We start from the raw sequence: 14,058 nt of genomic DNA on the forward strand, positions 1-14,058 counted from the left end.
TTAGACCCCATCATTTTATATGTATAGTTGGGATTATGTTTTCCAATGTGCATTACTTTGCATTTATCAACGTTGAATTTCATCTGCCATTTTGTTGCCCAGTCACCCAGTTTTGAGAGATCCTTTTGTAGCTCTTCTCAGTCTGCTTTGAACTTAACTATCTTGAGTAGTTTTGTGTCATCTGCAAATTTTGCCACCTCACTGTTTACCCCTTTTTCTGAAAATCTAAGTACACTATATCCACTGGATCTCCCTTGTCCACATGCATGTTGATCCCACAAAGAATTCTAGTAGATTGGTGAGGAATGATTTCCCTTTACAAAAATTGTGTTGACTTCCCCAACAAATTATGTTCATCTATGTGTTTGACAATTCTGTTCTTTACTATAGTTTCAACCAGTTTGCCAAATATTGAAGTCAGGTTTACCAGTCTGTAGTTGCTGGGATCACTTCTGGAGCCCTTTTTAAAAATTGGCATCACATTAGCTATCCTCCATTCATTTGGTACAGAAGCTGATTTAAATGATAGGTTACAAACTATAGTTAGTAGTTCTGCAATTTCACATTGAGTTCCTTCAGAACTCTTGGGTGAATACCATCTGGTCCTGGTGACCTATTACTGTTTAGTTTATCAATTTGTTCCAAAACCTCTTCTAATTACACCTCAATCTGGAACAGTTCCTCAGATGTGTCACCTAAAAAGAATGGCTCAGGTTTGGGAATCTCCCTCACATTCTCAGCTGTGAAGACCAATGCAAAGAATTCATTTAGTTTCTCCGTAATAGCCTTATTGTCCTTGTGTGCTCCTTTAGCATCTCAATCATCCAGTGGTCCCACTGATTGTTTAGCAGGAGAAGTTCCTGCTTCTGATGTACTTAAATTTTGTTGTTGATATTACTTTTTGAGTCTCTGGCTAGCTGTTCTTCAAATTATTTTTGGCCTTCCTAATTATATTTTTACACTTTACTTGCCAGAGTCTATGCGCCGTTCTGTTTTCCTTACTAGTCTTTAACTTCCACTTTTTAAAGGATGCCTTCTTACCTCTCACTGCTTCTTTTACTTTGTTGTTTACCCATGGTGGCACTTTTTTGGTTCTCTGTTTTTTAATTTGGAGTGTACATTTAAGTTGAGCCTTTATTATGGTGTCTTTAAAAAGTCTCCATGCAGCTTGCAGAGATTTCACCTTTGGCACCGTATCTTTTAATTTCTGTTTAACTAACATTCTCATTTTTGTGGAACCATAGTCTGTAACCCCTATGCTACTGGTTTGAATGCAGCCTGGTACAGAGTTGATTGAAAACTTTTCCAATCTGATTGCTGCTTGGCCTGTTGGAATGAACTTGTGATCACAGTTCAGTCCCTAGTGAGAAAACCTCCAGGAAAATTGGCACCAACTGTGTCTCCTTTTGGAAATCTCAGAAGAGAGGCCATTGGGATTAACTTCCCCCTCCATGCCTAAACGTGTTTCCTGCAGCACAGGGTTGAGGTGCTTGGCAAAGCTGCACGGGGTAGTCTGATCTACCGCTGCTCATGCTCTTTTTCTCTGAGAAATAGAACATCAGTCTCCTCATTTCAGTGGGAGGTACTTGTATCCTGCTGTGGGTTGGGGTGCCTGTGCCATCAATCTGGTACCTTTAAAAAGCATGAAATTAACATTTTTTTAAAAAAGCTAAACAAGGAAGAATTGTGCCTTTATTCTAAGACCATTGCTGACCATTTTGTGGAGAGGTTAAAAGACAGTTTGGCCAGTTTTTCAAAAGTTCTTAGCTTCCAGCAGCTCCGCATTGAGAACAATGGAAAATCCCCCATTTCACAAAAACACCCCCCCACCATTGAGAACAATGGTGGCTGCCAGGAGCTGATATCCATTGAAAATATGGCCATTTATTTCAGTGCCTAAATGGGACCTGTTGGGTTCTGAGCTCTTTTTTGAAATCTGCTCTTTCCCAATAGACACAATAGAAGTCTCAAGGCAAAAGATATTCCCCAAAGAGTTTGTTTGATTAAACTGCTTCATCTTTGTAATTTGCTGGCTGTGATACTTTGGGATTAGCACACTGAAGAGTAGCATGATAAATTAGCACAGTGGAGTTTGCTGAAAAAAGGTGCAGATAGTAGCCATCATGTTAAGAGATTCCATCTAACTTTACTTACTGCATGCTGAGTATTTTTTAGAATGGAAGCTGTAGAGAAGTTTTGTACAATTTAGAATTTATCATTATTTATGAATAAACATGTATAGTTAATTAGTGCCCAAAGGCCTCAATTAGCAGTTGGGCCCTTTTCTGTGTAAACGCAGATAAGAGACAGCCTCTGCTCTGGACATAATGGTCATAGAGTGATTGGTTTATTCCTTAGGAATATGTGGAGCAAAATGCTTCCTTGACACTTCTGCATTTCTGCATATTCTGACAATAGCCATTTCAGTGTTTCATCATGTAAAGATCTTCACAAACTGAGAACTGAAAGGCTCAGCTCCATGTTTCTCCTATTGCTTTTGTGTTAGCTGTGGTGTGCTACCAGACAGGCCTCTAGTGTGGAAGCTTACTACAGCAACCGAGGGAGTATATTCCGCTCTCTGAGAAGCGGTAGCTGCGTCAACAGAAGTGTACGCTGGGGCTTAGGTCAGCTTAGCTATCTCTCACAGGGTGTGAAATTTTTCACAGGCCTCATTATCTACACGTATCTCTGTATAAATGAACCTGATTTCATAAGTACTGAGCACCTGGAGTCCCCTCATCTTTAGCTCTGCATTTCTGCAAGTGTGTGTGTGTGTGTGTGTGTTGGATCATGGCTTTGAGGTTTCCTAGTGTTGTGGCATGAAAAGAGCTTAATTTAGGGTGCTTGAGTCCTCTTTCAATATCTGTTTATAATTTTAAAAGCCTTCCATCAGATCTCTCATAAAGTATAAGTTGTTAAGGCATTTGAAATCAAAACTGAATTTCTTTCATTGAAGCTTACCCACAGTTCATTTATACCTGTCAATTCAACTATCATTCTATATAAATTTTAAGGTAGGACAAAACTTTAAATAAAATACATTTTAAAACGTGTGTGTGTGTGTGTGTGTTAGTCTCCTGTAAAAACAACAAGGAGTCCTTGTGGCACCTTAGAGACTAACAAATTTATTTGGGCATAAGCTTTTGTGGGATATAGCCCACTTCATCGGATGCATGGAGTGGAAAATCCAGTAAGCAGGGTGCATCTGATGAAGTGGGTTATATCCCACGAAAGCTTATGCCCAAATAAATTTGTTAGTCTCTAAGATGCCACAAGGACTCCTCATTGTTTCTGCCAAATTCAGTCCTTCAAGATGGTGGTTCTCTATAGTAAAATAACTCCTCTAGCTAGTTGAGGCAGTTCTGGCAACATTTGGTTTTGTTTGGCCAAAGGAAAAGTGGCTTTGACATAGGACCTTGAGGAAAGGCGTTCGGAAAACAGGAAAGAAGAACATTTTAAAAAATAAAACCTATCACAAACAGTTTTAAATGAAAAATTGTGGCCAGATCCTTAGCTTGTGCAAACTGGTGCAGCACCAGAGATGCTGATTTACACCGGCTGTGGATCTGGCTCAGATGTAGGCTAAAATGTTCAGATGTGGAGGCCTCGTGTTAGTCTCCTAAAATCCATAATTAGGTACCTAAAATAAGTGTCTTGATTTTTTTCAGAGATGTTGCGTACCCACTACACCTGTGGAAACCTAATAGGGCATGTCAGTGCTTAGCACCTTTAACATCAGGCCACTTATTTAGTAGCCTAAATATGGATTTTAGGACCCTAACTTTACAGCCAACAGTTGTGAAGGTGGAGGCCTATTCTTCAGTGGATCCCTGGATCCTGTAATCCTTGATGACTTAAATGAGACTTGAGTGTTTACTATTTGTATTATTGTAGCGCTTCGGAGCCCAGTTATGGACCACAGTCCCATTGTACTAGGCTCTGTACAAACATAACCAAAAGACAGTCCCTGCCCCAGAGAGCTGACCATCTAATTAAAGTGAGTGGTGCGTAGGCACTGTGCTGACTCTCAGCCTCGGAGTGACTTTCACCAGAAGTGAGCATGGTTCTATCCAATTCAGTAAGCTCTGACCTATGAACAGAGGAAGGGATGAAAATGGTGGTATCATAGGGTACATCTACACTACCCACTGGATCGGCGGGTAGCGAGCGATTGATCTATCAGGGATCTATTTATCGCATGTAGTGTAGACGCGATAAATCGATCCCCAATCGCTCTCTCGTCAACTGCTGAACTCCAGCTTGGCGAGAAGCGGAAGCAAAGTCGACGGGGGAGCCGTGGCAATTAACCCTGCGCCATGAGGACGCGAGGTAAGTCAAACTAAGATATGTCGACTTCAGCTACGCTATTCTCGTAGCTGAAGTTGTGTATCTTAGGTCAATTCCCTCCCCCCCCCCCCCATAGACCAGGCCATAACGACTAGCACTGAATGCTGCTTGCCTTGGATTCAGGCCAGACACTTTGCAGGTGTATCTGTTTCTACCTGAATTTGCCCCAAGAAGGTTGAGGGACCTAGGGGATGGTAGAGCCAATAGTTATCTGTCAACCTGAGTCTGATTATAGGGAGTCCAGAGCTGTGTGCAATTTTGCACCTTATTTTTATGTACATGTAACCCCTCTGCCTATCTGAGTTGGCAGCAACAAGGGCCGGGTTCAGTATCTAGGGGTTCCGTTTCAATAATGCAATGCAAAACCGTCTCGAGCCCCCACCCAGTGACCTGGGATAATTACATACCACCCCCTGGGTGCTTCTAAGAGGCAGTACTTCCCCTCTCTCAAGCATGGAGTCTGAGTGTAGCAAAATCCTTTTAATAAAGGAGGGAAACAATGCGGCATTATGTTGAGGAAACACCACAAACAGGATTCATAACACAAACCATACGCAAAAGACCCATCCCCCCAACTAAGTTTGGCAGTATCCTTTTCCCCTTAGGGTCTTAAGTCCAGCAACCCAAAAAATCACCCAAAGTCCAACACCCCAAAAGTCTCTGTCCCTGGTCAGTGCAGCCCCAGAATTCAAAAGTTTATCTGCAGAGTTTTACCTCCCAGCCTGCAGGAGAGGGGACATAGCGGTGTTAAGGGGTACCTTACATGGTCTGAGATCGACTGTCCCATTGCTCCATGGGGCTCTGCTGCAGCCTTCACCATGAGCCACTCCATCAGCCGTCCCGTAAGCCGCTCCAGCCGTTCTGCGAACTGCTTTGCTCAGCCAGCCGCTCCACTCTACCAGCTGTCCCACGAGCTGCTCCAGTAGTCCCGCAAACTGCTCCGCCAGCTGCTCAGCAACATATCTTCAGGCCCCCCCATCAGCTCTTAGTAATTTTAGCTCTTTGGTGATTGCAGCTTGTAGTAGGGGAGCCTCAGTGCTGGTGCACCATTGGCCCAAAGTGAATTCATCTCAGCAGCCTGTAACTAGACTCCTAATGGAATTAAAATTAGCGCTGATATTCCACAGTAGAGAGAGAAAGTGGTGCAATCAGTAGTTCAGGCCCTCAAAAGGGGCCCATACCATCTGGTACAAATATTTGTCCAAAGCCTCTCTCAATTCACTGGGTTTTGGAACCCATGTCCCTCTTCTAGCAAGTGCTACTTCGTTGATGGTGAGTCCCTCTGTCATAAAACAGTTTAATTGTCCTTGATTCACATAATCAGGGTAACAACACTTTATTCTTCCTGCCCCAATAACAGAGAAACTGGGGATCCCACAGCAGCCAAAGTGACCATTTGGGCCCATGCTAGGTGGGGTGGGTGTGCCTATGCAAACAAGATCAGCCCTGAAGTTCTTTTCCACAATTCGACACAATTCACTACCAGATGTCAGGGTAGAGCTCATCCTGACTCTGCTTACATACAAATAGATTTATCAGATTAGCTGGTTACTTCCAGCTGCCATTGGGGTAATTGTGTAGCAAATCAGGCATGCATCTCTGTATATTATTTTATTGTAATTTTTTTTGGATGAGACCTGGGTTACCCTGGTTTGTTTGTTTGTTTATTTTTAAATCAGGGTTTGTATATTTATCTTGCACTGAAGTAGACCAGATCCTCTCTGCTGCTGTACAGTTTCATGGTATTTAGGGAAGTTAGTAATGAAGTGCATACAAATGTTACACTGTCGAGTACATTAGAGGAACTTTTGTTTTTAAAACATGAGAATGCTTGTGTGGTTCTATAAAGGAGGCTTGGAAAAGGCTAAAATACTGGGTTTGCACTTTTTTGCTTCTTTATGATATATAAAGAGGCGCTCTCTTTTTTTTAAAGGAGTCTTTTTTTTATTTACCTGATAAATACTAGAAATGTAGAGTCCAGTTTGGTTGGAAGGCTACTTGGAGGTCTCTGATGTGGACTATGAGATTTCTCAGTGCTTAGTTGAATGGATGTGGGTATTTGAATCTGTTTATAAAAATATCTTTTTGTCCAGCATGTTTTTCATGCATTTGAGCAAAAGAGCTGTTTACACAAAAAAAGAAAAACAGCAACCTTCTCCCCGCCTCTCCTACCCCCAAGTTTTAAACAGTCTGAGCAAAAATCATTGCTGCTTTCAGTTGCTTGGCATCACTGATGTTATAAACTTCCTGGTTCTCCAGTCTCCCAAAAAATCTTCTAGACAAAAAGGATAGACATGACTTTTAGAATTTCCATTGTGTTTGAAAAATAAAAACACACCTAAGTAACTTTTTCTGTTTTTTTAAATGGGGAAAGAAACTTCTCAGACCCTCTATTTAAAGAAGCAAAAAAAGATCACAACCCCCGTCCTCCTCTTCCCTACCTCCTTCACAGATCACCTTGAAATATCAGTTTTAGAAAAAGTATAGCAATATCAGTATTGATAGTTTGGTATGACTGTAGTGAAACTCAGCCTCCATATTTTTTTAGGATCATGGTATAATTGTTATTTATGTTATGTATCAAAGGGGTAGCTGTGTCTTTGCTGCTTTTATTTATATTATGATCGTTCTTATAGTCTCCAACTGAGATTGAAGACTCATTGTTCTGGACACCATATATACACATAGACAAGAGACAGTTCTTGCCCTGAAGAGCTTAGTCATAAGGGTAAGGAAAGGGAAGTATTTTATCTTCGTTTTATGGAGGTGGTAAATGACTTGCCCAGAGTTACATAGGAAGTCTATGTCTCAGATCCTTCTCCTTAGGCGCAGGAACATACTTCCTCAATAACTGTTGAAATCAATGGAGCTGTGGTGATTTACACTTGAAGATCTGGCCCATCTGGGAAGGGCTCAAATGCTAAGGTGATTGGGAAGCTATGTACGTATCTAGACACAGTGTGACTAAAGAGCTGGGGGATGTACAGGGAGTGTACAAATACTTGCATGGTGTAGGGGAGGGGGATTGTGTAACGTTGCGAAGATGGTTGTCACAAAGAGTAATGGGGTGAAATTAAGAAAAGGAAAATAGTAGGTTGAATATAAAGGAAAAAAATCCCTGTTAATTAGATCTGGAGGAAAATTCTTCTAAGGGAAGCAATGGGAACACCACTGCTTGAAAGTAGTCTTGGACAAGTTGGTACCATAGGAACCAATCCTGTGCTGGCAGGAAGATAACTGGAAGACCTGATACCTTTTGACTTTTATGATTTGATACAACTCTGTGCTGCTCTCCTCTGTGGGCTCCATTCCAGGGGACTCTCTCAAATCTTTAAAAAAAAAAAAAAGATGGATGCCTGATTTTTCATCACCCTGCATCTTGTGCAGACACAGCAGTGCAAGTTGGGTGCAAAACACTACCAAATTAAAGTGGTCATTTTATACTCAACTTGCATTGGTGCGGATGACTACCTGAGGTGCAGGGCAATGGGGTGTCAGGCCCTGAGTCTGGTGGTCTCTGAAATAACATGAGGCAGAATATTTCAACTTCAGATTTTGGATCTGCAGCTGAAAACTGAGGTGGGGTTGGGAGATATGTTCAGTTAATTTCCTTATGGGGAGGTGGTTTTACATTTACATATTCAGGTACTGGTTTCAGAGTGTAGGAAGGACTAAGGGGCAGAAGTAAGTAGAGGGGAATGCAGTCAAAGGTGAGTTGGAGAGGCATTATGCAGCTGGGGTTGGACCTGTATGTATTTTACCAGGGATAACTCTCTATATTTGTAAGCTGCATTTAATTATGAAGATACTTTTAACTGAAACCCATAGAAAGTCATGATCCTAGGCCAGATTGTAAATGATGTGTTGTTTACTTGTGGTAGTGCCGAGGGGCCCCGCTGGGCGAGGTGCTGTACATACACATAACCGCCTGCTCCAAATAGCTTGAAATTCAAGCATAATATGATGGATGAAGTGAATACAACACACAGATGGTACCAACAACAAACCATGGTAACAATGAGATGAGTGCGCTTCCCATAATAAGCTCCAGTTGCAGCAGAACACCTTCCAAGCCATCCTAGGTATCTCAGTAGAGCGGAGTTTTGGGGAGGATCGAGCAGTGGCTTTGTAGAACTGCCCCATTATTAGAGTTGGGCTGGGTAATGTGCATTCACTTTGTCCACTGTCCTTCTCTTAACAGCTGCCAGGAGGTGAAGGCTGCCCAGGGCGAGCTACCATTGTAGGTAGGGGAACTTAGGAAGGTGGAATGGAATGACCCATGCTGGACACCAATCTCAATGCCCCATCTCCTACAAAAAGCACAAGAGGCATTTTAAGCATGAGTGTCTAGCTGATGGCAAAGAATGTATCCTCTGCTGGGGAAGGGAATTATAGAATACAAGCAAGCCCATTGGGAAGAATGGAAGGGTCCAGGGAGTTTGTAATGAAATTGGTTTGGATTTAGGCCAGGCAGACAGTGCCTAAGAGGCCTTGCTATCTCCTAGATATCAGTTACCTATGTGAAAATTATGGGTGGCTGAGTTGTTTCCAAAAAAGAAATATTCCTAGCACAATCAAATCCCTTTGGGAGGAGGGGGTCAGGCAGTGAGCAAGTCCTGTAGACCAGTGCTTCTCAAAGCCGGTCCACCGCTTGTTCAGGGAAAGCCCCTGGCAGTCCGGGCTGGTTTGTTTACCTGCTGCGTCCACAGGTTCAGCTGATCGTGGCTTCCACTGGCCGCGGTTCACTGTCCCAGACCAATGGGGGCTGCGGGAAGTGGCGCAGGCCGAGGGATGTGCTGTCCGCCCTTCCAGCAGCCCCCATTGGCCTGGAGCAGTGAACCGCGGCCACTGGGAGCTGCGATCGGCCGAACCTGCGGAAGCGGCAGGTAAACAAACCAGCCCGGACTGCCAGGAGCTTTCCCTGAACAAGCGGCAGCCCGACTTTGAGAAGCACTGCGCTAAAGCCCATTGCGCAAAAGAAAACCATTGCATTAAGCAAGACAGCCAAGTTAGTTTTTGTTCCCATTACGTTTGCGACGAGGGACTCAAAAACTGGTGTTGCTGAGTATGGTGGGAGGCAGGGTGGGTTTGGGATTGTAACAGAGGTTTTAAGAACATATGAAGGCTCATATCTGGCCTCTCACTTTTTACTTGACTTGATTTTTCCAGCCTCAAGCATATTAGAATCATGAGATTGGCTTAACTTCATGAGATTTTCAAAATTAATACGTACAGGGTTCTTTATTTGCCTTCTGTTTTTTGAGCCTTCACATTTCACATTTTCAAGCTTTTTTCCACAACCAGAGGGCTAGAAACTAACTTTTTTTAGATGAAAACTGAGATTCTCATGTAATCACAGGACTTCAGGAGCTGGAGCTTTAAGGTATACACCAAATAACACAAGAGCTGGCAACTTCAGTGATACAAATAAAATTATATTTTGAGGTAAAAATCAGGAGCTGCCAGAGAATCAGATGTTGTAATTTACTCAGGAAATGTTACCACCTCCAGCTGTAACTAGTTGGTAGAATCACTGATCAGAGAACCCATAATTGGTTGTACACATTCTAGGTTGGTTTGTTTCTGTAAGTGACAACACTATCAAAGTAGGAAACTGAGTTAAATATTAGAGTATCAACATTGCGTGGCTGTGCAGGGCAGCATGTGTGAGAGGAGGGTGTGGGGTGTTAAGGATTTCCCATCCCCTCCTGGCCTAGTTACCTGCATCCAACTGCTGGGGGAGCACACGGACTGTGTGGCATATGCTCCTGCCAGGGAGGGGTGGGAACTACCTGGAGCCATGTCTCACCAGCCAGGATTATGTTCCACCCTGAAAAGGGCTTTATCTGAGTATACCATTCCCCTTCTTCTCCACCCCCCTGCATCTCTCACCCCTAGGACACACACTTTCCCCGGTAGAAACCTCTGAGGGGGCATTATGAGAATGGACCTTGCTCAGGGCTGGACACAAAATGCTCCAGCCTGCCCTTTATGAGTAAGTACGTTACACCATCTTGATGACCTCATTAGACTTGAGGGAATCTTGCCAGGATGAAGTTATTCCAGGTACATCTTCAAAGCCGAGAACTGCGCAGGCTGTCTGTGACTGACTTCATGCTGGAATAGCTGAATCATAATGATTCGGCCCTAGAGCAATCATTGATTTCAAGGAACGTGAAAGTCATTCTTTATTCAGAGGTCCCTGGCATTAAATATGTACTGTAAAAAATAAATAAATAAAAACCTCTGTGTGCGCGCGTCTTTGGGTAACAAGGTCTCTGTCAAGTATCAGAGTAACAAGGTCTCTGTCTTTACCTGGGCAATCCGTTGTCTTTAAATGTACAAACCATAGTGTGCACGACTTTCATATGGAAATCTGTGTCTGACATCAAGTGACAATTTTGTCTTTCCTCCTGAAACTCTATGCCCCTTCAGTATTCAGGTTTCCGCCCTTAAGTACCAAGCAGTGTCTATGCTCTGTTGTATTCCAGCCTGCAATGCTGCAGTGCTGTTGCATCAGTGCAAGGTTTCTAGAATTCCTCTGTCCTCTTCTTCCCAAGTGTGAAAAGCTGGAATTAGTGACATCCTCCTCTTATCTTAGAATTGCAACACATTCTTATTGCTCAATCTCAAGCAAAGGATTGACAAAAGGTGTAAAACTTCAGGGGTTTTCCAGGAGTGCTGGATCCAGACAAAATGATTTTCTAGCTACCCCTTTTATTTGTTTGCTTTTAAATTTGCGTGCACTTAATACCTTATAGGCGCTCTCTTTGTGGGGACAGTGCTAAACCTACTGAATACAGAACTGTATCTCAAGGCAAATCCATCTGACAAACTTCACCAGTGCCCTTGTGGTATATTTTTGTAGTTCTTTCACAAATTAAATTTAATAGTCATCCTAAATACTTTTTTAAAAAAACCATTGGTGCTGATTTTTGTTTTTTTCCACAACTCATTTGGCTTTGCACAGGGGAACTTGATTAGACCCTGATACAGCAAGCTGCTGTGAGCAGCTCTGCTGGGGCTCTGTGTGGGTGCAAAGGGTTTGCTGCCCACCATAGCAGCTTGAGAGTTTGGAGGCCCTAGTCAGTTGTGCTTCTGTACTTAATCTGCTTCACTTTTCTTGTTCTCGCGCACTGGCAAAAAGCTGCGATGTTTGGGCTGAAAATGGGGCAGTGGGGATGGTTTTGTCTAAACAGCTGCATGTTTTTTTTAAATTACTATTATATTTTGTAAAGTCCTTTTTTTAAAAGTGAAAAACTTAATTTGGGGGGCATTCATGACAATATTTCCCCCCAAAGCCCATTAATTGAGTGTGTGTAATTAAAGGGTTAATAAGATTTGATCTTGTACAGCAGAGGTGTGGAGTGTTGCAAAAATAAATACACAATAAGAAGTAATGAGCATGTTGAGGAGTGTAGGAGAACTCAGTCCTGTGTTAATGAGCATTGCTGAGTACTCCCTAAGGGCCTAATCCAGGGCCCACTGAAATCAATAGGGAAACTTTTCATTAATTTCAGTGGTATCAAATTGGGCCTGAGGGCCAGGCTTTCCAAAGAGCTGAGCACCCAACGTGCACCCAACAAGCTGAGCTTTTGAAAAACTGGCCCCAATTTACTCCTGCTTAGACTCGTGAGTGAAGATATAGAAGGGTGCACTTAGCTACGTGCCTTGTGAGCATGATGAGGAACATGCTTAAACCCACCTGTCTTTAGACCTGTCCAGTTTCCCACCACCATTTTCTGCTCCTTGTGAATGAGGGGTCTGACATGCTGCAGGCTGAGACAGATGCCTGACCTGATTTGCTCCTCTGTGTAGCTTTCACTTGCATGGGAGTGCCTCAGCCTTGTACATCCTGCTGTGCAAGGGCTTTCAGGATCAAGGCCAAAATGAATCGTCATTGGTTCCCCATGAAATGTACTTGTCCATCTCTAGTGCAGTGACTTACTATTTGTTTTGTCTGTGCTGTTTTATCCCATGCAGAGTTGACCTGTCGTGGGTGCAACATAACTAAAGAAGCTGCTGCAGGATGAAAAGATGGCAGCGCAGCTGCTCGCACCACCAGGCCCTGATAGTTTTAAACCTTTCACCCCAGAGTCTCTGGCTAACATTGAGAAACGTATTGCAGAGGAAAAGAAGAAGAAGCGTCCAAAGCAAGACAGCAGCCATCGGGATGACGATGACGACAGCAAACCAAAACCGAACAGTGACCTGGAGGCAGGGAAAAATTTGCCTTTCATCTATGGGGACATCCCGAAAGGTCTGGTTGCTGTACCACTGGAGGACTTTGACCCTTATTATTTGACCCAGAAAGTGAGTCTGCAGGAGAGATGTTACTAAAATCACCTTTTTCTTAGGGAATTGCAGGTTTGGATGATGGGAGCCACCTTGTGTTCCCAACAGTGCTGGGTAATGGGGGTGAGGGGGAATGGAATGTTTATGCCAGGCTTGTGGGTTTTTTAAACTTACTGTTTTGTCCTTGTGTTTAACCAACGTTGCTTTTGTCCTTCATGAAGCTTCAGAACAGTTTATCCATCTGATCAAAGAGAAGGTTAAGAGGTGACTTGATCACAGTCTGTAAGTACCTATATGGGGAGGTTTCTGACAGAGGGCTCTTTAATCTAGCAGACAAAGCAGAACGAGATCCAATGAAGCTAGATGAATTCAGGCTGGAAATAAAGTGCAGCTTTTTAACAGTGAGGATAATTAACCATTGGAACAAATTATCTAGGGATCTGGTGGACTTTCCATCACTTCAGGTCTTTAAATCAAGATTAATGTTTTCTCTAAAATGTATGCTTTAGATCAGTTACATGACATAGGCTTGATGCACGAATTACTAGATGAAACTCTGTGGCCTGTGTTATGCAGGAAGTCAGACTAGCTGGTCCTAATTGTCCTTTCTGCCCTTTAAAATGTATGGATATAATATTTGGTGAGTGATCTGCTTCTCAAGTGGCTCTGAAAACTCACACTTGGGATGATGTTGGTACCTTACACATTTCAAAGCAATGTGAGTTGTTGTTGCAGTTAATCCAATGGCAGCTGCTACCCTAACACAGGACAGTAGAATTCATGCAGAAAGCTCTGTTGTCTCGATTAAAGATGGGTCTGCAAATGGTGGTGGAAGAGACTTTTTTTTCCCTTGGGGCTAGGTTTAGTTATTTGTATGGGATATAGTCAACCTTTGATTTGAATGGAATGATGGGGCAGAATTGTGACACCCAAGAGGAGGAGGAGGAGGAATTCTTTAGGTTGATTAAAAAAAAAAAAGTCATAGGAATGAAAGTAAGAATGGGAAAAATGAGGGTTATAAATCAGGAGGTGCTTCCTGATGGTGAACTCTATTAGGAAATGGAATAGTCTCCACAGGGAAGTGGTTGATAACTGGGCAGTACATTAGTAACTGTACAGCAGAGCATAGGTGCTGGCAGTAGGAATGCTGCCACACCCCCTGGCTTGATGTGGTTTGCATCATATGCAGGGCTTACAGTTTGGTTCAGTGGCTTTCAGCACCCCCACTATATAAATTATTCCAGCATCCCTGCAGCAGTGAACTATCCCGTTCAGTGAAGGGGAGCATTGGCTGGCATGGGGGACTGGATAATTATAATACCAAACATCTTTTTTAGCTCTGATTTCTGTGACTTTCTTACATGGAGGTCAGAGCTTGGATAAACTGGGGAAATCTACTGGAAAGATGCAGGATGG

The 14,058-nt window shown here is 43.0% G+C and overlaps 1 protein-coding gene across 1 annotated transcript in view; it reads left to right on the forward strand.

Annotated features, from left to right (window-relative positions):
• The window catches only part of SCN8A (sodium voltage-gated channel alpha subunit 8), a 147,731-nt gene that overhangs the window by 40,094 nt on the left and 93,579 nt on the right, over positions 1–14,058 (forward strand). The window contains exon 4 of the mRNA XM_039514119.1: positions 12,331–12,660. Within this exon, the coding sequence (XP_039370053.1) occupies positions 12,385–12,660 (276 nt within the window). The 5' untranslated portion in view covers positions 12,331–12,384. The remainder of the gene's footprint in view (positions 1–12,330; positions 12,661–14,058) is intronic.

This window comes from Mauremys reevesii, linkage group 25 (genome assembly GCF_016161935.1).
Source record: "Mauremys reevesii isolate NIE-2019 linkage group 25, ASM1616193v1, whole genome shotgun sequence".
NCBI classification, from domain to species: Eukaryota; Metazoa; Chordata; order Testudines; family Geoemydidae; genus Mauremys; species Mauremys reevesii.